This window comes from Chiloscyllium plagiosum, unplaced genomic scaffold (assembly GCF_037043375.1).
Source record: "Chiloscyllium plagiosum isolate Xiang-an unplaced genomic scaffold, Cpla_swu_hap1 HiC_scaffold_3, whole genome shotgun sequence".
In the NCBI taxonomy this organism is placed as follows: domain Eukaryota; kingdom Metazoa; phylum Chordata; class Chondrichthyes; order Orectolobiformes; family Hemiscylliidae; genus Chiloscyllium; species Chiloscyllium plagiosum.
Window position 1 is genome coordinate 54,790,420 of NW_028270141.1, and position 21,471 is coordinate 54,811,890.

The following is a 21,471-nucleotide window of genomic DNA, read 5'->3' on the forward strand; positions in this document are numbered from 1 at the left end:
TACTCAATATTTCTAACAAGTACTTTGCCTCCATCTACTGGTAGAACACTTAACCATTATGGTAGCAGATACACTTGCCCAGATTTCATTAAAATAACAGAGTTTTGAAGAAGGGCCACTGGACTCAAAACGTTAACTCTGCTTTCTCACCACTGATGCTGCCAGACCTGTTCAGTTTTTCAAGCAATTTCTGTTTTGTCCCTTAAACACCTTTTGTTATGACTCATGAAAAAGTTATATACACGGTAGATCCTTCTCTTGGCCAAAATACACCCTCCCCAACCTGATCCAGGAGCTCCCATTCCACCAGTCATTGCTCATTATTATAGCTGAAGAGAAAATAAATGTGGAAGAACAAGGGGAAGGGCCTTGGGAAGACCTAGAGAAGTGAGAAATAAACTCAGCAGAACCCTTAATTTAAGATGGCATCTTTGTATGTTTTTGATATGGAGTTTGAGCTGTTTGACAAGGTAGAAATTAGTCAAGAAATGAGCCTTTGAAAAAAAAATGCTGAGAGTTTTTCTCTCAGTCTTGCCTTTCAAAGATTATATTCAGGATAAAGAATTTTCACCCATTCATCTTGTGATATATCCAAATACTTCATAAGATTTGGCCAGTGTCATGTGTTTAATGACAGTGACCAATGCAGTACTTGAAACCAACGGTTACAGTATTAAGCCATAAAACGTTGGTTAGGCCGCAGCTACAGCATTGTGTGCAGTTTTGTAATCCACTTTATAGAAGAGATGTTAAAACACTGGACAAAGTGCAAAGAAGATTTACAAGGATACTACCTGGATGGAGAGTTTCAGTAGTGGAGATTAGACAGTTTGGTGTTATTTTCCTCAGAAGATAGGAGATTGAGTGGAGAGGAGATGTGATTGACATGTATAAAATTACGAGGGCATAGATACTTTCCCTCTTGATAGACAGATCAATATTCAGGGAGATATAATTAGGTTAAGGGGCAGATATTTAGGGGAGATGTGAGGAAAGACATTCTCACCCAGGGGTTCTGGTAATCTGGCACTCACTACCTACATGGATGTTGGAAAATATCATAACATTTAAGTATTTAGATATGTACTTGAAATGCCAAGACATACAGTTAAAATAGTTAGGGGGTTGTTTTCAACTGGTTATGAGCCAAAGAGCCTTTTTCCGTACTGTAAATCTAAGTCTCTGTGACAGGCAGTATAGAGGCTGCCTTCACAAAACTCAACATGCTGTTAAAATAGGAAATAAAAATAACACACTTGATGCACACTCTAAATATCTTACCCTCTCTAATCACTAATAAAATGATGGAAGAAAGTGAGAACTGCAGATGCTGGAGATCAGAGTCATGAGTGTGGCACTGGAAAAGCCCGGCTGGTCAGGCAGCATTCGAGGAGCAGGAGAATAAACATCTTGAGCATGAGCCCTTCATCGGGAATGAGACTTGTGGGCAAAAGGGCTGAGAGATAAATTGGGGGGAGGTAGTTGAAAATGCAATAGGTAGACGGAGATGGGGGAGAACATGAAAGGTCGGAGAGGAGGGTTGGGCGGATAGGTGGGAAGGAAAATGGACAGGTAGAACAGGTCAAGAGGGTGGTGCTGAGTTGGTAGGTTGGATCTGGGAATAAGGTGGGGGGAGGGGAAATGAGGAAACTGATGAAATTCACATTGGTCCCATGTAGTTGGAGGGTCCCAAGGCAGAAGATGAGGCGTTATTCCTCCAGGTGTTGGGTGGTAAGAGTTTGGCAATGGAGGAGGCTAAGGACCTGCATGACCTTGGAAGAGTGGGTGAGGGAGTTGAGGTGTTCGGCCACGGGTCGGTGGGGTTGTTTCGTGAGCGTGTACCGGAGATGTTCTCTGAAGTGTTCCGTAAGTAGGCGTCCTATCTCTCCAATGTAGAGGAGACCATATCGAGAGCAACGGATACAGTAAATGACATGTGTGGAAGTGCTGGCAAAAACCCGTTTGGGATCCTCCAAACACCTGGGATCAATGTGGATTTCACCAGTTTCCTCATTTCCCCTCCCCCCACTTTATCCCAAATCCAACTTTCCAACTCGACATCACCCTCTTGACCTGTCCCATCTGTCCGTCTTCCATCCTACCTAGCCGCTCCACCCTCTTCTCCGGTCTATCACCTTCTCCCCTATCTTCATCTACCTATCACATTCTCAGCTACCTTCCCCCCACAGCCCCAGCCACAGCCCCACCCCCACCCATTCATCTCTCAGACCCCTTTGCCCACAAGCCTCATTCCCAATGAAAGGCTCATGCTCGAAATGGTGATTCTCCTGCTCCTAGGATGCTGGCTGACTGGCTGTACTTTTCCAACACCACACTCTCAACACAAATAAAATGATACGTGTTGCCAATTTGGCACCTAATATTTACCTATAGGTGAAGAATCTAAAATGGAAGAGTTAATATTCATCCATCAGGCTAATCCCACAGGCCACAGTCATCCAACCACATTTCCTTTCAAGAGCACGGACTGTCAGATATGCCATTGCCATTAATACCAGCATAAATATTTGTATATCTACACACTCAAGTCAAGTCTTTGAAGGGCATGCCAGATGTATGTAGTCATCCAGGACAGCAGTTATTGTCCATCCCTAATTACTGGCGTGGGAAATCATGTCTCACAAACTTGATTGAGTTTTAGAGGAAGTAACAAAGAGGATTGATGAGGGCAGAGCGGTAGATGTGATGTATATGGACTTCAGTAAGGCGTCCGACAAGGTTCCCCATGGGAGAGTGATTAGCAAGGTTAGATCTCACGGAATACAGGGAGAACTAACCTTTGGATACAAAACTGACTCAAAGGCAGAAGACAGAGGGTGATGGTGGAGGTTTGTTTTTCAGATTGGAGGCCTGTGACCAGTGGAGTGCCACAAGGATCGGTGCTGGGCCCTCTACTTTTTGTCATTTACATAAATAATTTGGATGCGAGCATAAGTGGTACAGGTAGTAAGTTTACAGATGACACCAAAATTGGAGGTGCAGTGGACAGCAAAGAGGGTTACCTCAGATTACAAGAGGATCTTGCCCAGATGGGCCAATGGGCTGAGAGGTGGCAGATGGAGTTTAATTCAGATAAATGTGAGGTGCTGCATTTTGGGAAGGCAAATCTTAGCAGGACTTATTCACTTAATGCTAAGGTCCTAGGGAGTGTTGCTGAACAAAGAGACCTTGGAGTGCAGGTTCATAGCTCCTTGAAAGTGGAGTCGCAGGTAGATAGGATAGTGAAGAAGGTGTTTGGTATGCTTTCCTTTATTGGTCAGAGTATCGAGTACAGGAGTTGGGAGGTCATTTTGCGGCTGTACAGGACATTGGTTAGGCCACTGTTGGAATATTGCGTGCAATTCTGGTCTCCTTCCTATCGGAAAGATGTTGTGAAACTTGAAAGGGTTCAGAAAAGACTTACAAGGATGTTGTCAGGGTTGGAGGATTTGAGCTATACGGAGAGGCTGAACAGGCTGGGGCTGTTTTCCCTGGAGCGTTGGAGGCTGAGGGGTGACCTTACAAAATTATGAGGGGCATGGATAGGGTAAATAGGCAAAGTCTTTTTCCTGGGGTCAGATAGTCCAGAACTAGAGGGCATAGGTTTAGGGTTAGAGGGGAAAGATATGAGAGAGACCTAGAGGGCAACTTTTTCACACAGAGGGTGGTACATGTATGGAATGAGCTGCCAGAGGAAGTGATGGAGGCTGGTACAATTGCAACATTTAAGAGGCATTTGGATGGGTATATGAATAGGAAGGGTTTGGAGGGATATGGGCCGGGTGCTGGCAGGTAGGACTAGATTGGGTTGGAATATCTGGTCGGCATGGACGGATTGGACCGAAAGGTCTGTTTCCATGCTGTATATCTCTACGACTCTAAGACTCTGCTTAGATTGCAATAAAGGTCAACCACACTGCTTAACTCTGCTCTCCAGCCCTATAATAATGTCTCTATCTCTGGATCAGAAAGCCTGTGTTTAAATCACACTTACTCCAAAGCGCATAATTCTCTGAATGGTTTGATTCAAAGTGTGAACCACACTGCTATGGGTCTGAACTCATGGTTAAGTCAGACCAAGTAAGGGCAGTAGATTTCCTTCCCTCAAGGTCATTAGTGAACCACATGAGTTTTTACACCAATTAACAGTGGTTACATTTTACACCAAGTAACAGTGGTTATATGGTCACCGTTGGGCTAGCTTTTCTTTAAATTCCAGTTCTTTCACTGAATTCAAATTACACTGTGTAATATCACCATAATGATGAGATTCAATCCATGCCAACAGAGCATCAGCCTGCTCTGAATTATTAACCCAGTGGCATCACCAAGTAGGCCACTGTTACTCACAAGCAGCTCACTGATGATATTTTATGGCATTATTTCTCTTTTGAATAGATGGTTGCTGATAGCCAACACCTGGCCAGATTCTTGTGGAAAGACACACTAAGGCACACTTCCATATTCACTGTACAGAACACCTAGCTCTGGTTTACACACTGTAATTCAATCTCCAACAGCATATAAAAAGCTGTCAAATGATACATGACTTACTTTTGCTAATTCACTTCAACCAAACAAAAAGGAAACATGCTGCTCTGTTACCTTAATAGTAACCACAAAGCAAAGCATTTGGAATTTGATTACTCCTTCTGTTTTTGAAGATTAGATTACATTACAGTGTGGAAACAGGCCCTTCGGCCCAACAAGTCCACACCGACCCGCCGAAGCGAAACCCACCCATACCCCTACATGTACCCCTTACCTAACACTATGGGCAATTTAGCATGGCCAATTCACCTGGCCCTGCACATCTTTGGACTGTGGGAGGAAACCGGAGCACCCGGAGGAAACCCACGCAGACACGGGGAGAACGTGCAAACTCCACACAGTCAGTCAGGAATTGAACCCGGGTCTCTGGCGCTGTGAGGCAGCAGTGCTAACCACTGTGCCACCGTGCCGCCCACTAGATGTGAAAATTCAATACGTCTGAGATAAGCAGAAGAGTGGAAGACATTCCACATGGAATTCCAGGATAATTGACTTTGATTTGTGAGACAATGATTCATCAAAAATTAATACAGCACCCACCTTAAGATTGATCTGCGTTAAACTATGAAATTCTGTTTTAAAACCAGTCTTCTCAGGAAGGTTTCTCAGAGGCAACATTCCCAGGGAACACAGTTACCAGCTAAAGGGAAAGGTTTGCTTTAGAAATAAACCACAGTTCTGCTAAAAGAGTGCTGGCAATTTGTAAATACCATAAGCACAACTGCAGAACTTGTGATGAGCAAGTCTCCTCTACTTACTAAATCTCCCATGCAAGCAAACTCCAACCAATCAACTAGAAAATATATAGCAGCTGCTGGATCTGACTTGCAAGGTTAACCTGGGCCAATGGGCCAAGTAGTGGCAAAAGGAGTTTACTTTGGATAAAAATGAGACGTTGCATTTTGGTAAGACAAACAAGGGAAGGACTTATACACATAATGGCAGGGCCCTGGGGAGTGTTGTCAAACAGGTAAACAATTCTTGAAAGCTGAGTCACAGGTAGACAAGGTGGTAAGGAGGCATTTGGCATGTTTGCCTTCATTGCTCAGACCAATAGACAATAGGTGTAGGAGTAGGCCATTCCGCCCTTCGAGCCTGCACCACCATTCAATATGATCATGGCTGATCATCCTTAATCAGTATCCTGTACCTGCTTTATCTCCATAACCCTTGATTCCACAATCCTTGAGAGCTCTATCCAACTCTTTCTTAAATGAATCCAGAGACTGGGCTTCCACTGCCCTCTGGGGCAGCGCATTCCACACAGCCACCACAGCCACGGCACGGTGGCACAGTGGTTAGCACAGTTGCCTCACAGCGCCAGAGACCTGGGTTCAATTCCCGCCTCAGGCAACTGACTGTGTAGAGTTTGCACATTCTCCCCGTGTCTGCATGGGTTTCCTCCGGGCGCTCCGGTTTCCTCCCACAGTCCAAAAATGTGCAGGTCAGGTGAATTGGCCATGCTAAATTGCCCATAGTGTTAGGTGCAGGGGTAAATGTAGGGGAATGGGTCTGGGTGGGTTCGGCGGGTCGTTGTGGACTTGTTGGGCCGAAGGGCCTGTTTCCAAACTGTAAGTAATCTAATCTAATCTCTGGGTGAAGAAGTTTCTCCTCATCTCTGTCCTAAATGGTCTACCCCGTACTTTTAAGCTGTGTCCTCTGGTTCGGCACTCACCCATCAGCGGAAACATGTTTCCTGCCTCCAGAGTGTCCAATCCTTTAATAATATCGAAGTACATAGAATATAGAATATAGAAGTAAGGAAATATTCTTTTTCTATCACAAACCTCCTTCTAAATTTTACCATGGCAATGGTAACCATTAGCTAGCTATTCATCACTTTGACTGACACAGCCATTTTATAACATTAAGCCCAACATTGGTTCCTTCTCCATATCACAGTACAAAACATCATACCCTGCTTCACATGGTCCGCCCAGCCAATACACAAGCAGGTTTCCAAAGAGAGCCAGAATAAGCAACTTCCAAAAACATAATTTCAAATCAAGTTGATGCTAAAGTTTCAGAAATACCTTTCACTAAGTACAGCATTACACAAGCTCTAAGAAAGACCAAAACAAGAGAATTTATCTGTGCACCTAGAATAGCACAAGCAGGAAAGAAAAGAGCACAGGTCAAAACAAACATACTTTGTTAAAATAACAACCATGCTTATATCAATCAATTTTTCTGAAATTGGGCAAGGATTTATGTTGTAATATTAGATTTACTAAAACATTGCAAAAATCGGAATACCTACTGTAATACCCATACAGTACAGTGTCTTCAATATTCTGCCTTGTGATGTTGTCTGCTGCCCATTCCTAAAACAAACATACATGAGATTATTGGAAAGTACAACTTGCACAGATAACGGTCTGATAAAACACTGTGGATAGAGTGGGCTTTTATTTTAAAAAGATAGTTGTAGAAGGGATTTTCAAACTGTGCGAAGCTTAATGAAGGCAAATGCATCTTTTCAGACTGTTTAGCTTTAGCAGGCACTTGGGAATAAAATTGCAAATTTTTTTTTAAAGAATCCTTACAGTGTGGATATAGGCCATTTGGCCCAACAAGTCCACACCGACCTTCCGAAGTGTAACCTGCCCAGACCCATTCCTCTATTATTCTACGTTTCCCCTGATTAACATACCTAACCTACACATCCCTGACACTATGGGCAATTTAGCACAGCCAAATCATCCAGCTTGCACATCTTTGGATTGTGGAAGGGAACCGGAGCATCCGGAAGAAACCCATGCAGACACTGGGTTTGGTTTTGGGTGGGCAATGGCATTCTTCTTAATTTTTCAGATCTTCAGTGCTTGCTGTCTCTGACATGGAACATATGCAAAGGTGCTCATTCGCATTTAAAAATTTCAATACCGTTTAGGATAAAAACTACATGCTCAGCTTTGAAATTTCAAGACTGTGTTGCTTAGACTTGGAAGTACGTGTATTCAGGTTCTACATCTCACTCCCATTCAAACTATCTCAGAAGTGTTTATTTAGAGTGGGGAACATTATTGTTCTTAGTTTTTCAAGTTTCAAGTCCTCCTTGCTGCTGAAGTGAAAATATTCTAATTATAAAAATCTAGTTATTGCCCAACATCTCAAAAGGTACTGTAGAAATGTAATTTTTACAATAAAACAACATGTCCTAATCCACAAGATGCATCATTGCTTGATTGCCTGGAACTACCATTAGGTTCGTACATTGTGAAAATACATGATATTGTATTGGTCTTTGGTGATTTGGATCGTAAAAGTCGAGATAATTTGTTTTTGGGTTTTGATTCTGTGAAGGCAATATTTGTTTTGAAAAAAGGTCAAAATTAAATTTTTGAGCAGTGAGTTTAACATCAGCTAAACGACAAGGGGTGTAAATAGAGTCATAGAGATGTACAGCACGGAAACAGATCGCTCGGTCCAACTCATCCGACCAGATATCCCAACCCATTTTAGTCCCACCTGCCAGCACCTGACCCATGTCGCTCCAAACCCTTCTTATTAATATACCCATCCAGATGCCTTTTTAAATGTTGCAATTGTACTACTCCACCACTTCCTCTGGCAGCTCATTCCATACACGTACCACTCTCTACCTGAAAAGATTGCCCCTTAGGTCTCTTTTATATAGTTCCCCTCTCACCCTAAACCTATGCCCTCTAGTTCTGGACTTCCCCACCCCAGGGAAAAGACTTTGTCTATTTATCCCATCCATGCCCTTCATGATTTTGTAAACTCTCTAAGGTCACCCCTCAGCCTCCGATGCTCCAGGGAAATCAGCCCCAGCTTATTCAATCTCTCCCTATAGATCAAATGTTCCAACCCTGGCACCATTCTTCTAAGTCTTTTCTGAACCCTTTCAAGTTTCACAACATCTTTCTGATAGGAAGGAGACCAGAACTGTACATAAAATATTCCAACAGTGTCCTAACCAATGTCCTGAACAGCTGCAACATGATCTCCCAACTCCTGAACTCAATACTCTGACCAATAAAGGAAAGCATACCAAACACTTCCTTCACTATCCTATCCACCTGCGACTCCATATTCAAGGAGCTATGAACCTGCACTCCAAGGTCTCTTTGTTCAGCAACACTCCCTAGGACCTGACCATTAAGTGTAAGACCTGTCTTGCTAAGCTTTGCTTTCCCAAAATGCAGCACTTCCCATTTATCTAAATTAAACTCCATCTGCCACCTCTAAGCCATCTGATCAAGATCCTGTTGTAATCTGAGGTAACCTTCTTCGGTGTCCACTAAACTTCCAATTTTGGTATCATCTGCAAACTTACTAACTCTACCTCTTATGCTCAAATCCAAATCATTTAAATAAATGGTGAAAAGTAGTAGACCCAGCACCGATCCTTGTGGCACTCCACTGGTCAGAGGCCTCCAGTCTGAAAAACAATCCTCCACCATACCCTGTCTTCTACCTTTGAGTCAGTTCTGTATCCAAATGGCTAGCTCTCCCTGTATTCCATGAGATCGAACATTGCCAATCAGTCTCCCATAGGGAACCTTGTTGAACGTCTTACTGAAGTCCATGTAGATCACATCTACTGTGCTGCCCTCATCATCTCTGTTACTTCTTCAAAAAACTCAATCAAGTTTGTGAGGCATGATTTCCCATGCACAAAGCCATGTTGACTACTCCTAAATCAGTCCTTGTCTTTCCAAATACACATACATCCTGTCCCTCAGGATTCTCTCCAACAACTTGCTTCCTCAAAGAATTCTATTAAGTTTGTAAGACATGACCTTCCCTGTACAAAACCATCTTGCCTATCACTGATAAGCCCATTTTCTCCCAAATGTAAATAGATCCCATCCCTCAGTATCTTCTCCAGCAGCTTTCCTACCACTGACGTCAGGCTCACCTGTCTATAATTACCTGGATTGTCCTTGCAACCCTTCTTAAACAAGGGGACAATGTTGATAATTCAGCAGTCCTCTAGGACCTTACCCGTGTAAGAATGCTGCAAAAATATCTATTAAGGCTTCAACTACTTCCTCTCTTGCTTTCCTCAGTACACTGGGATAGATCTCATCCGGACCTGAGGACTTGTCCAATTTAACGACTTTTAGAATCCCTCCTTATGCCGACTTGACCTGGAATAATCAAATATCTATCCATAATCCATCATGTTCCTTTCCTTGGTGAATACCAATGCAAAGTATTCATTAAGAATTTAGTTAGTTGTGTGGGTTTTGGAAAATTAAAATCAATTAGATTCAGGGAAGAATCCATTGGACTGGAAAACAGCTCTGTAACTCCCTTACTCTAAAAAGGGCAGAAAGCCGGAAACTACACATCAATTAGCTTAACATCTGACGTAAGGTAACTGTTAGAATTACATTATTAAAGATGTTATAACAGGGCACCAGGGTAAGTTCAAGGTGATCAGATAGAGGTAACATAGTTTTCCCAAAAGGAAAACACTTAACTAATTTAGAGTTCTTAGAGGAATGGTAGATGCACGTACATTTAAGATACATTTGGATAGGTACATGAATAGGAAAGGTTTACAGGGATATGGGGTAAACACAGCAAAGTGTCAATGTGGACAAGCTGAACCAAAGCCTTTTTCCATTTTTTCTATACTATAGCAGTGAGGATCAGCCATGATCATACTGAATGCTGAAGATGGCTCAAAAGGGCCTAAAGACCTACTCCTGCACCTAGTTTCTGCATTTCTCTGACTTCTTCAATTATAGTTCAAAGTTTTGCCTTTCATGCTTTTTATCTGACACGCAATGCTGATCACACTATACAAAGTTCATTAATAACTTTTGAATTCTAAAATGTGAAAATATACAGTGATATAAAGCTTTTTAAAACCAGCCTCAATAGAATATTGTAAGTTCATTAGATTAGATTCCCTACAGTGTGGAAACAGGTCCTTCAGCCCAACCAGTCCACACCAACCCTCCAAAGACTAACCCACCCAGACCCACCTCCCTCAGACTAATGCACCTAACATCATGGACAATTTAGCATGGCCAATCCACCTGACCTGCACATCTTTGGACTGTGGGAGGAAACCGGAGCACCCGGAGGAAACCCACGCAGACATGGGGAGAATGTGCAAACTCCACACAGAGTGTCATCTGAGGCTGGAATCGAACCTGGGACCCTGGTGCTGTGAGGCAGCAGCGCTAACCACTGAGCCACCGTGCCGCCCATAATGTTACAACTATTGACTTGTTGAACGACATACAGAAATATTGACCAGGGCTGCAATCCGGTTTCAGTTGAGAACAGTTTTGTACCAACAGAAGGGCAGTTTGATTGGTGGTAGTCCAGTCTTTTGGGAGTTTGAAAGAAGCCTTTAAACTGGTTTAGCAGTTTGAGTAGACTTAACTCGTTGGGACATCACGTTGCGGTTGTACAAGATGTTGGGTAGGCCACTTTTGGACTACTGCTTACAGTTCTGGAGTCCTTGCTCCAGGACAGATATTATTAAATTGGAGAGGATGCAGTAAGCATTTACAAGGATGCGACTGGGACTGGAGGGTTTGAGTTACAAGGAGAGGATGGTTAAGCTGGGACTTTTTTCACCAGAGCATAGGAGATTGAGGGGTGATCTTATAGCAGTTTATAAAATCATGAGGGGCATAGGTAGCTTGAACAGCAATGGTTTCTCCCTTGTGTTAGGGAATTCAAAACTAGAGGGCATAACTTTATGACGACAAGGTAAAATTTTAAAAGGGACCTGATGAGTAACTTTTTCACACAAAAGGTGGTTTATATATGGAATGAACTGCCTAAGAGGAAATGGTACAATTACAATAGTTATATGACATTTGGACAGGTACATGAATAGAAAAGGTGTAAGTAGATATGGGCCAAACACAGGCAAATTGGTCTAGTTTAGCTTGGGAAACTTGGTCAGCATGGACAAGTTGGACCAAAGGGTCTGTTTCAGTATGACTTTTCTTGAAGTTCATTGGAAAAGTCAGTCAAGTAACTGGTTCTGTATAACTCGGGGAGAAATAGTAAAAGAGACAATCATGTAGAAAGTTGCCAAAAGGAAATACTTGGAACTTCATCAGTTCAGAAATGCTTTAAAAAGCAAAAAGGGAGAAACACTGGAGTTAAATGAATTTAAATGATATTGTGGGCATAGAGTGGAATTTTTCTTTTTGTTGTTTATGTTGACTCAACAGAAGAGGTGACGGTCTGAGTTGCTTTAAAAGGATACTAAAGAAGATAAGATTACTCATCTTTCATAGTCTTTCCTAATCTTTCACATAGTTTATGCTCCCACATCTGAAGAAAGAACCATAGCAACTACAATGAGTGAACATCAGAGAATAAAAGCCTGCTATTGCTATGATGCATAATAAACCATTTTAAATAAAAGTTAGAGAACAGACTGTGACTTTTCTGTAGATCAGGGATGATTATATTTAAAAGCAACAAGCATCAAATCTCAATGGTAGCGTGACAATCAATAAAGTTTAGCCAGGAGCAACTCAACCATTTGCCTTTAGATAATTCAAAAAGGATTGCAAACTGTAAATCTCACACCTTGTACAGAAGTTGAATTTGAGGAACTATGATCTCTGCATATCGTAACTTTATGCATCTGAAGCAAGTTAATTTAGCCAAAGAGTGATTCTTCCTGTTCCCTGCATACCAATATTAAACCAGTTTAGCAGAGTGAAATTCATTAACAAATCTACCAAGTACGTCTTAGCCTGACAACATAACAGAAATACAATGCCTTTTAGTTTAAGGGCCTTAAGCTATCAGAAAAAAAACTGAGCTACAGATTTGTATTTCACGTGATCAAAGTTGTAAAGATTTGATTCAGACCTTTAAAAATGGCAGAAGACTTACACTTCGCCCAGAGCTCGTTATGTTCATTTATTTAGGAGGACCATGAGACACAATATAGAATGGGTAAATTTTTTAAAAAGTTCTATGCTTGCAACTACTACACTTCACAGAATCAATCTATTGCAGAGTTAAAAATCACACAACACCACGGTGCAGTCCAACAGGTTTAATTGGGGCACACAAGCTTTCGGAGCACCGCTCCTTCATCAGGTGGTTGTGGAGGACACAACTGTAAGGCACAGAATTTATAGCAAAAGCTTACAGTGTGATGTAACTGAAATTATACATTGAAAAATACCTTGATTGTCTGTTGAATCTTTCATCTGTTCGAATACCATGATAGTTTCACTTCTTTCATGTGTAAATCACAAAACTTCTTTTTAAAAGTTGCATTCTCAGGTTAACTAACAATTGGTATTAGCTAGACAATATGTTGAAGGTGTTAGCCCCCTGTGAGCTCTATCTGTGCCATGATGTTTAGATTGATTCTAATCTAAAAAGTGAGATAACAGAGTTTTACATGAATTCATGCCATTTTTGAGCAAAGTACAATGTGACTCTGCAAGTACAAATTCATCCCACAAACGTATATGTATATGTGTGCATGTGGGTCTTTGTGTCTGTGTATGTGTGTGCCTGGGTTAGGGGGTTGTGAGTGTGAGAGAGAGTGTACAGTATATGGGTGTATGTGAGTGTAGAGTGTCTTAATTACGTGAGGGGGTGCATGTGTGAGTGTGGAAGTGTGTGTGTGTGTGTGTGTTTGTGTGTGTGTGTCTGGGGTGGGGGATTGTGACTGTCTGTGAGAGAGAGTGTATATGTGTGTGCATGAGTGTAGAGTGGTCTAAGTCTCTGAGAGGATGCATGTGTGAATGTGTGTATCTGTAAGGGTGTGTGTGTGTCTGTGTATATGTGTGTCCATGTGTATGTGTGTGTAAAGGAATGCCTGTCTGTGTGTATTATATATATATTTTATATACACACACACACACACACACACACACAAAGACCCACATGCACACATACACACACACTTTTGTGGGGTGAATTTGTACTTGCTGAGTCACATTGTACTTTGCTCAAAAATGGCATGAATTCATGTAAAACTCTGTTATTTCACTTTTTAGATTAGAATCAATCTAAACATCATGGCACAGAGAACACAGGGGGCTAACACCTTCAACATATTGTCTAGCTAACACCAATTGTTACAGTTAACCTGAGAATGCAACTTTTTAAAAAACGTTTTGTGATTTACACATGAAAGAAGTGAAACTACCATGGTATTCGAACAGATGAAAGACTCAACAGACAATCAAGGTATTTTTCAATGTATAATTTCAGTTACATCACACTGTAAACATTTGCTATAAATTCTGTGCCTTACAATTGTGTCCTCCACAACCACCTGATGAAGGAGCGGTGCTCCAAAAGCTAGTACTTCCAATTAAACCTGCTGGACTATTACCTGGTGTTGTGTGATTTTTAAACTTTGTACACCCCAGTCCAACACCGGCATCTCTGGCTATTGCAGACTGTGATTCACGAAATGTGTTTCTCAGCATGACACAAAGCCAGTTTCAGCAATGGTGACCATGACAACTATCAGTGACAGCTCTAAAAATAAACCTGATTCACTAATTAGGAAAGGAATTTGCCATCCTTATCTGGACAACATGCGACTCAAAGCCCACAGTTTACTCTTACTGTGTTCTGAAGTGGCTCCAGCAAGCCACTTGGTACAAAGGAAACAAATGATAGCCATCAAATGTAAGTCTTGCCATTGGCACCACATCCCATGAAAGAATAAAAAGATCGGTTATCACTGTTTTCTTTTAAATAAATTATAAATAACCAAAAATCATTGAGACTTTAAATATTTGATGGTGGATTGTGTACAAATGAGTTAATGCTGTCCCTTTGCTGGGGAAAAGCAAATGCCGCATGACATGGAGAATCTTCCATGTGTGCAGAAATTGGATTGTTCACATGTGGATGCCTCACAACATTACACAAAGGTTACCTTTTTTACATCACTTTCCTAGCAAGACTAACCTGTCGAATAATGCTGACCTTGTTTTTAAGCAATCCACACATTTTTGCTTTACACACTTCAAAACTTTAGATTTGGACTTTTTCTTAACTTTCTTAATTTTTTAATGTTATTTTATTTAAATCCTAACTGAATCATTGAAACTGCTAAATAAAATAGTTGTATAAGCCTTAGTCACTATTTATGTAAGTTGTCAGTATCTCATTACCAGATTTAGCATCTTAAAATATATCAGTTTAACATTAAAAAGGTGTAGACTCGATAATTAATTGGCACTGAATATCTGAAATGTTTTTTGCTGTAATGCAAATTAACATAAAATTAATCATTCTCAACGGTAAGTAGTACAAACTTGCCAAATTAGCCAAATATGGAGGTGAATGAGTACTCCAAGGCTGCTGTATTACATTGACTTTCTTTAAATTAGTTGAAACAGCTTCCTGCAGCTGTCAACTACAATAAGTGTAATAGCCTTCCAAAAATGTCACTGGCCTTAAAAGCACAGAATCATAGAGCTGCACAGCATGGAAAGAGACCTTTCCATCCAATTCATCCATGCAAACCAGATATCCTTTATAAATCTAGTCCCATTTGCCAGCATTTGGCCCAGATCCTTCTAAACCTTTCCTATTCCTAGACCCATCCAGATGGCTTTTAAATGTTGTATTGTACCAACCTCCTCCACTTCCTCTGGCAACTCATTCCATACACACAACACCCTCTGTGTGAAAAAGCTGCCCCTTAAATCTTTCCCCTCTCATTTTAAACCTATACCCTCGAGTTTTGGTTTCCCACACACCAGGGAGAAGATTTTGTCTATTTATCCTATCCATGCACCTCACGATTTTATGTGATGATTTATATAGGATATCTGGTGAGCACGGAGGTGTTGGATTGAAGGTTCTGTATACGTGCTGCATATCTCTAGGACTCTAAGTTAGTCAGACATGATTTCCCACACACAAAGCCATGATGACTCTCCTTAAACAATCCTTGCCTTTTCAAACACATGTAAATCCTGTCCCTCAGGATTGCCTCCAACAACTTGCCCATCACCAATGTCAGGCTCACCAGTCTATAATTACCTGGTTTTTCCTTACCATATTTCTTAAATAGTGGCACCCCATTAGTCACCCTCCAGTCTTCTGACCCTTCATCTCTGGCTATCTCAGCAAGGGGCCAAGCAACATTTCCTTAGGTTCCTAGGTGTTCTAGGGTACACCTGACCAAGTCCCAGGGATTTAGCCACCTTTCCGCACCACATCGTCTGTAATATGGACATCTTTCAAGATGTCGTATTTATTTCCCCACGGTCTCTATCTTCCATATCCTTCTCCATAGTGTAAACTGATGCAAAATACTCATTTAGTATCTCCCCAACCTCCTGCGGTTCCACACAGAGGTGGCCTTGCTGATCTTTACAGGACCCTTTTCCTTCCCTTGTTACTCTTTTGTCCTTAATGTATATGTAGAATCTCTTTGGATTCTCCTTTATCCAATATGCCAATGCGATTTCATGTTCCCGTTTTGTCCTCCTGATGTTCCTCAAGTATACTCAGAGTCATAGAGATGTACAGCAATGGAACAGACTCTTCGCTCCAACCCATCCACGTTGACCAGATATCCCAACCCAATCTAGTCCCACCTGCCAGCACCTGGCCCATATCCCTCCAAACCCTTCCTATTCATATACCCATCCAAATGCCTCTTAAATGTTGCAATTGTACCAGCCTCCACCACATCCTCTGGCAGCTCATTCCATACACGTACTACCCTCTGCGTGAAAAGGTTTCCCCTTAGGTCTCTTTTATATCTTTCCCCTCTCACCCTAAACCTATGCCCTCTAGTTCTGGACTCCCTCACCCCAGGGAAAAGACTTTGCCTATTTATCCTATCCATGCCGCTCATAATTTTGTAAACCTCTAAGGTTTCATATCTCAGCCTTCGACACTCCAGGGAAAACAGCCCAAGCCTGTTCAGCCTCTTCCTATAGCTCAAGTACTCCAACCCTGGCAACATCCTTGTAAATCTTTTCTGAAATCTTTCAAGTTTCACAACATCGTTCCGATAGGAATGAGACCAGAATTGCATGTAATATTCCAACAGTGGCCTAACCAATGTCCTGTACAGCTGCAAAATGACCTCCCAACTCCTGTACTCAATACTCTAACCAATAAAGGAAAGTATACCAAATGCCTTCTTCTCTATCCTATCTACCTGCGACTCCACTTTCAAGGAGCTATGAACCTGCACTCCAAGGTCTCTTTGTTCAGCAACACTCCCTAGGACGTTACCATTAAGTGTATAAGTCCTGCTAAGATTTGCTTTCCCAAAATGCAGCACCTCACATTTATCTGAATTAAACTCCATTTGCCATCTCTGAGCCCATTGGCCCACCTGGTCAAGATCCTCTTGTAATCTGAGGTAACCCTCTTCACTGTCCACTACACCTCCAATTTTGGTGTCATCTGCAAATTAACTAACTGTACCTCTTATGCTTGCATCCAAATCATTTATGTAAATTACAAAAAGTAGAGGACCCAGCACCGATCTTTGTGGCACTCCACTGGTCACAGGCCTCCAATCTGAAAAACAACCCTCCACCACCACCCTCTGTCTTCTACCTTTGAGCCAGTTCTGTATCCAAAAGGCTAGTTCTCCCTGTATTCCGTGAGATCTAACCTTGCTAATCAGTCTCCCATGGGGAACCTTGTTGAAAGCCTTACTTGAAGTCTATATAGATCACATCTACCACTATGCCCTCATCAATCCTCTTTGTTGCTTCCTCAAAAAACTCAATCAAGTTTATGAGACTTGCACAACACCATTTTGACTATCCCTATTCAGTCCTTGCCTTTCCAAATACATGCACATCCTGTCCCTCAGCATTCCCTCCAACAACTTGCCCACCAAATTCTTCTAGGGATTCACTCAATCCCTGCTGCCTTTGCTTCCTTTTTACTCTTGACCAAAATTTCTTTAGTCATCCAACATTCCCTATACTCTAACCAGAGTATACTGGACTCTCATCTCATTTTTGAAGGCTTCCCACTTTCTAGCCATTCCTTTACTGGCGAACATCCACCCCCAATCAAATGTTCAAAGTCCTTTCCTAATACGTTAAAATTGGCCTTCCTCCAATTTAGAACTTTAACTTTTAGATCTTGCCTATCCTTTTCCATCACTATTTTAAATCTAATAAATTTATGATCGCTGGCCCCAAAGTGCTTCCCCATTGACACCTCACTCACTTGCCCTGCCTTATTTCCCAAGAGTAGGTCAAGTTTTCCACCTTCCCTAGTAGGTACATCTACATAGTGAATCAGAAAATTTTCTTGTACACATTTAATAAATTCCTCTTCATCCAAGCCCTTAACACTATGGCAGTCCCAGTCTATGTTTGGAAAGTTAAAATCCCCAACCATTATCACCCGATTATTCTTATAGATAACTGAGATCTCCTGACAGATTTCTTTCTCAATCTCCAGCTGACTATTTGGGATGTATACAGTACAATCACAATATGATGATCATCTGTCTATTTCGCAGTTCCACCCAAATAATTTCCCTGGACATATTTCCAGGAATACCCTCTATAAGTACAACAAACGCTACTCCCCCTCCTCTCTTGTCCCCCTTTCTATCTTTCATAGCACAACAACACTGGTTAGATCTGATAATCTTCATTCTTTGTAAGTCACCTAATTAAGTGTCGACATAGACATCACTGGTGAGCAAAACCTCTGACGAACTACTTAAAGACAAGTAATGTACACATTGATCAGGTTACCAGTTTTCAACAAAACAAACAAGGCCACTTCAAAATGGTCAATGGTTTCCTCAGAAAAATCACTAAATCCACAGTGACAATGCTATGCATTACCCCACAAAGCTTGTGCAATAGCAGAGGTTCGGTGGTGTTAAAAACATCCATCGCATATTGCTTTCATCTGTCCACTATACACCCGTTCAGATCCCACAATGTTCAATTTGCAAGTAAAAACTGAATAAATGAAGCTATACATTCCTGTATAATACTCAAGGCAGCAAAACTCAACTGAGAAAATTGGATCATTTTACAAAATAAAGCCAAACAATAAATTGAATAGAAATGACATTTCTTGGGGACAGTCCATATCACAATAGAGGTGTTGGACATATTAGAATGTATGAAGGGGAATAAATATCCTGGTCTTAACCAGATATAATCAAGAACGCTGCAACAGACTAAAAAAGAAATTGCGGGAGCCCAGGCTGATATTTTGGCATCGTTGTTAGCCACAGGTGAGGTCCTAGAAAACTGGAGGGTAGCGAATGTTGTGGCATTATTCAAGAAGGGCTGCAAAGAAAAGCCTGGGAAGTAAAGACCAAGAAGCTTAACATCTTTGAGAAGATTCTGAGGGATAAGGTACACATGCATTTGGAAAGACAGGGTTTGATTAGTAGTCAGCATGGCTTTGTGAGTGGGAGGTCATGCCTCACAAATTTGTTAGAGTTCTTTGATGAAGTGATCAGGAAGGTTGATTTCAGGAAGTCCTTTGATAAGGTTCCACATGGTAGACTACTCTGGAAAGTTAGATCGCATGGAATCCAAAGCAAGCTGGCAAAATTGGCTTGATGGTAGGAAGCAGGGGATAATTGTGGAGGTCTGTGACTAGTGGAGTGCCTCAGGGGTCAGTGCTGGGCACACTATTATTTGTTATCTATATCAATGATGTGGATGAGAATGCACAAGGTACGATTAATAAGTCAGCTGATGACACTAAAATTGGTGGTACCGTGGGCAGTGAGGCAAGTTGTCAAAAATTGCAGCTGGACCTTGATCAGCTGTGGAACTTGGCCGAGAAATGGCAAATGGAGATTAATGTAGGTAAGTGTGAGGTCTTGTATTTTGGCAAGTCAAATCAAGGTAGGAGTTTCATGGTGAATGGTAGGGCCTAAAAGATTGTAGTAGAACACAGGGATCTTGGAGTTCAGTTGCACGGTTCTCTGAAAGTAGAGTCACAGGTAGACAGGTCAGTGAAGAAGGTTTTTCGCACACTGGCCTTCATCAGTCAGGGCACTGAGTTTAGAAGGTGGAAAGTTATGTTGCAGTTATCCAGAATGTTAGTAAGGCCGCACTTGGAGTATTGTGTTCAGTTTTGGTCACCTTGCTAAAGGAAGGATGTTATTAAACTGGAAAGAGTTCAGAAGAAATTTACAAGAATGTTGCCTGGACTCAACTGTCTGAGTTACAGGGAGAGTTTGGACAAGCTAGGACTTTTGTCTTTAGAGAGTAGGAAACTGGGAGGGTACCTTATCAAGGTGTGTAAAATTGTGACAGGATGGATAGGTTGAATGCACTCAGTCTTTTGCCCAGGATTGTGGAATTGAGGACTAGAGAGCATCAGCTTAAGGTTAGAGGGGAAAGAACAAAAAGGAACTTGAGGGGCAATGTTTTTACACAGAAGGTGATACACAAAGAAGTGGTGCCAGAAGTGCTTGAGTTGGGTACATTAACAACACTGAAAAGGCATTTGTTCAAATGCATGGATCGGAAAGATTCAGAAGGATATGAGCCAAGTGCAGGGAAATGGGGTTGGCGTGGATGGACATTTTGGTCAGCATGGATCAGATTGGGCCAAAGGGCCTGTCTCCATGCTGTAAGACTCCATGACTCTCTCCAACAACTAACTTTCCACAAATATAACTGTTATGGAATATTAACTGTCCTCCTCTGAACCTCTCTCCTGCACACACCAGAAACTCATAAATGGAACTACCATGTGGTAACAAATCCTGTAGAATGTCATAGAATAGCTTTATGAAATAAGCATTTTATTGTAAAAGATATATATTCCAGAATCACTGCACAGTTTACATGTCCATACCAATCTTCAGTTTAGCCTCATATTTGTATAATACCTTGTAAGACCCTCTGGAATCTTTCATGTAAGAAACAAGGAATATGTCAACAGGCAGCAATGATGAAGTAATCAATGCTACAGCAAGTGCACAAATAGCAGTTATGGTAGAGACAACTTCACTTTCTTGCTGGCTCTGGTATCGACGGATATACGTCCAACAAAAAACCAGAATTGCCTAGAAAACACAAAAAGTAAACATTAGTGGAAATGATTACTTCTGACAAAGCACAACAGCTCACACATACACTGTTAGCAATAGATTACCAACTGTTTTGTTTCAAAGGACAAGCACAAACAAATTTGTCAAAAGGTCTTGATTCACATTGGGATATTGTTGAAGATCTTAACAAAATTTAAAATAATTTTTGAATCAAAACTACAATCATTTGAAACAGGTGGTGGTGGGGCAAGCTTCAATATGCATTAGTAGAAACAAAAATGAGTTGATAAAATTTGGAGCAGAAAGAGCGCAATAGGTCAGATAGCAATAGGTGGAGCAGCAAAGTCGGCATTTCGGGTCAGGACCCTGCATTAGGAGTGGGAAAGGAGCTCAGCAATAAATAAAGGGAGGTGGGTGGGGCTGGGGGAAGGTAGGTAGGATGATGATAGGTGGATGCAGATACGGGATTATTGTGATTGTTCAGTGGGAAGAGTGGAAGTGGATAGGTGAGAAGGAAGATGGACAGGTTAGGTCAAATCATGGAGGCAGAGAGGAAGAGGAGGGCTGGACATGGGATGAAAATGGGGGTGGGGAGATTTTGAAACTGGTTAACTCTACGTTGAGGCCATCAGGCTGCAAGTTCCTGAGGTGGAATATAAGGCGTTGTTCCACCAGTTTACATGTGGTAGCAGAAGAGGCCCAGAGTGGGCATGTCACCAAGGGAATGGGATGGGGAATTGAAATAGCTGGTAACTGGAAGGTGGTATTGATTGGAGTGTACAAAGCACAGATGCTCCGCGAACCCCAAGTCTGCACTTGATTTCTCCAATGTAGAAGAGACCACATCAGGAGAAACAGAGGCAATAAACCAGAATAGAAGTAGTGGAAGTGAATCTCCAAAAATGAGATGAGTTCAGTCGAAGTGTAACACCTATTTCCAAATCAAAAGTGGC

At 41.6% G+C, this 21,471-nt stretch overlaps 1 protein-coding gene across 1 annotated transcript in view; it reads right to left on the reverse strand.

The window, feature by feature from the left end:
• The window catches only part of lmbrd1 (LMBR1 domain containing 1), a 292,459-nt gene that overhangs the window by 229,361 nt on the left and 41,627 nt on the right, over positions 1 to 21,471 (reverse strand). The window contains exons 2-3 of the mRNA XM_043681689.2: positions 20,357 to 20,533; positions 6,812 to 6,875 (exon numbers count right to left, since the gene is read on the reverse strand). Coding sequence (XP_043537624.1) covers positions 6,812 to 6,875; positions 20,357 to 20,533 — 241 coding nt within the window. The remainder of the gene's footprint in view (positions 1 to 6,811; positions 6,876 to 20,356; positions 20,534 to 21,471) is intronic.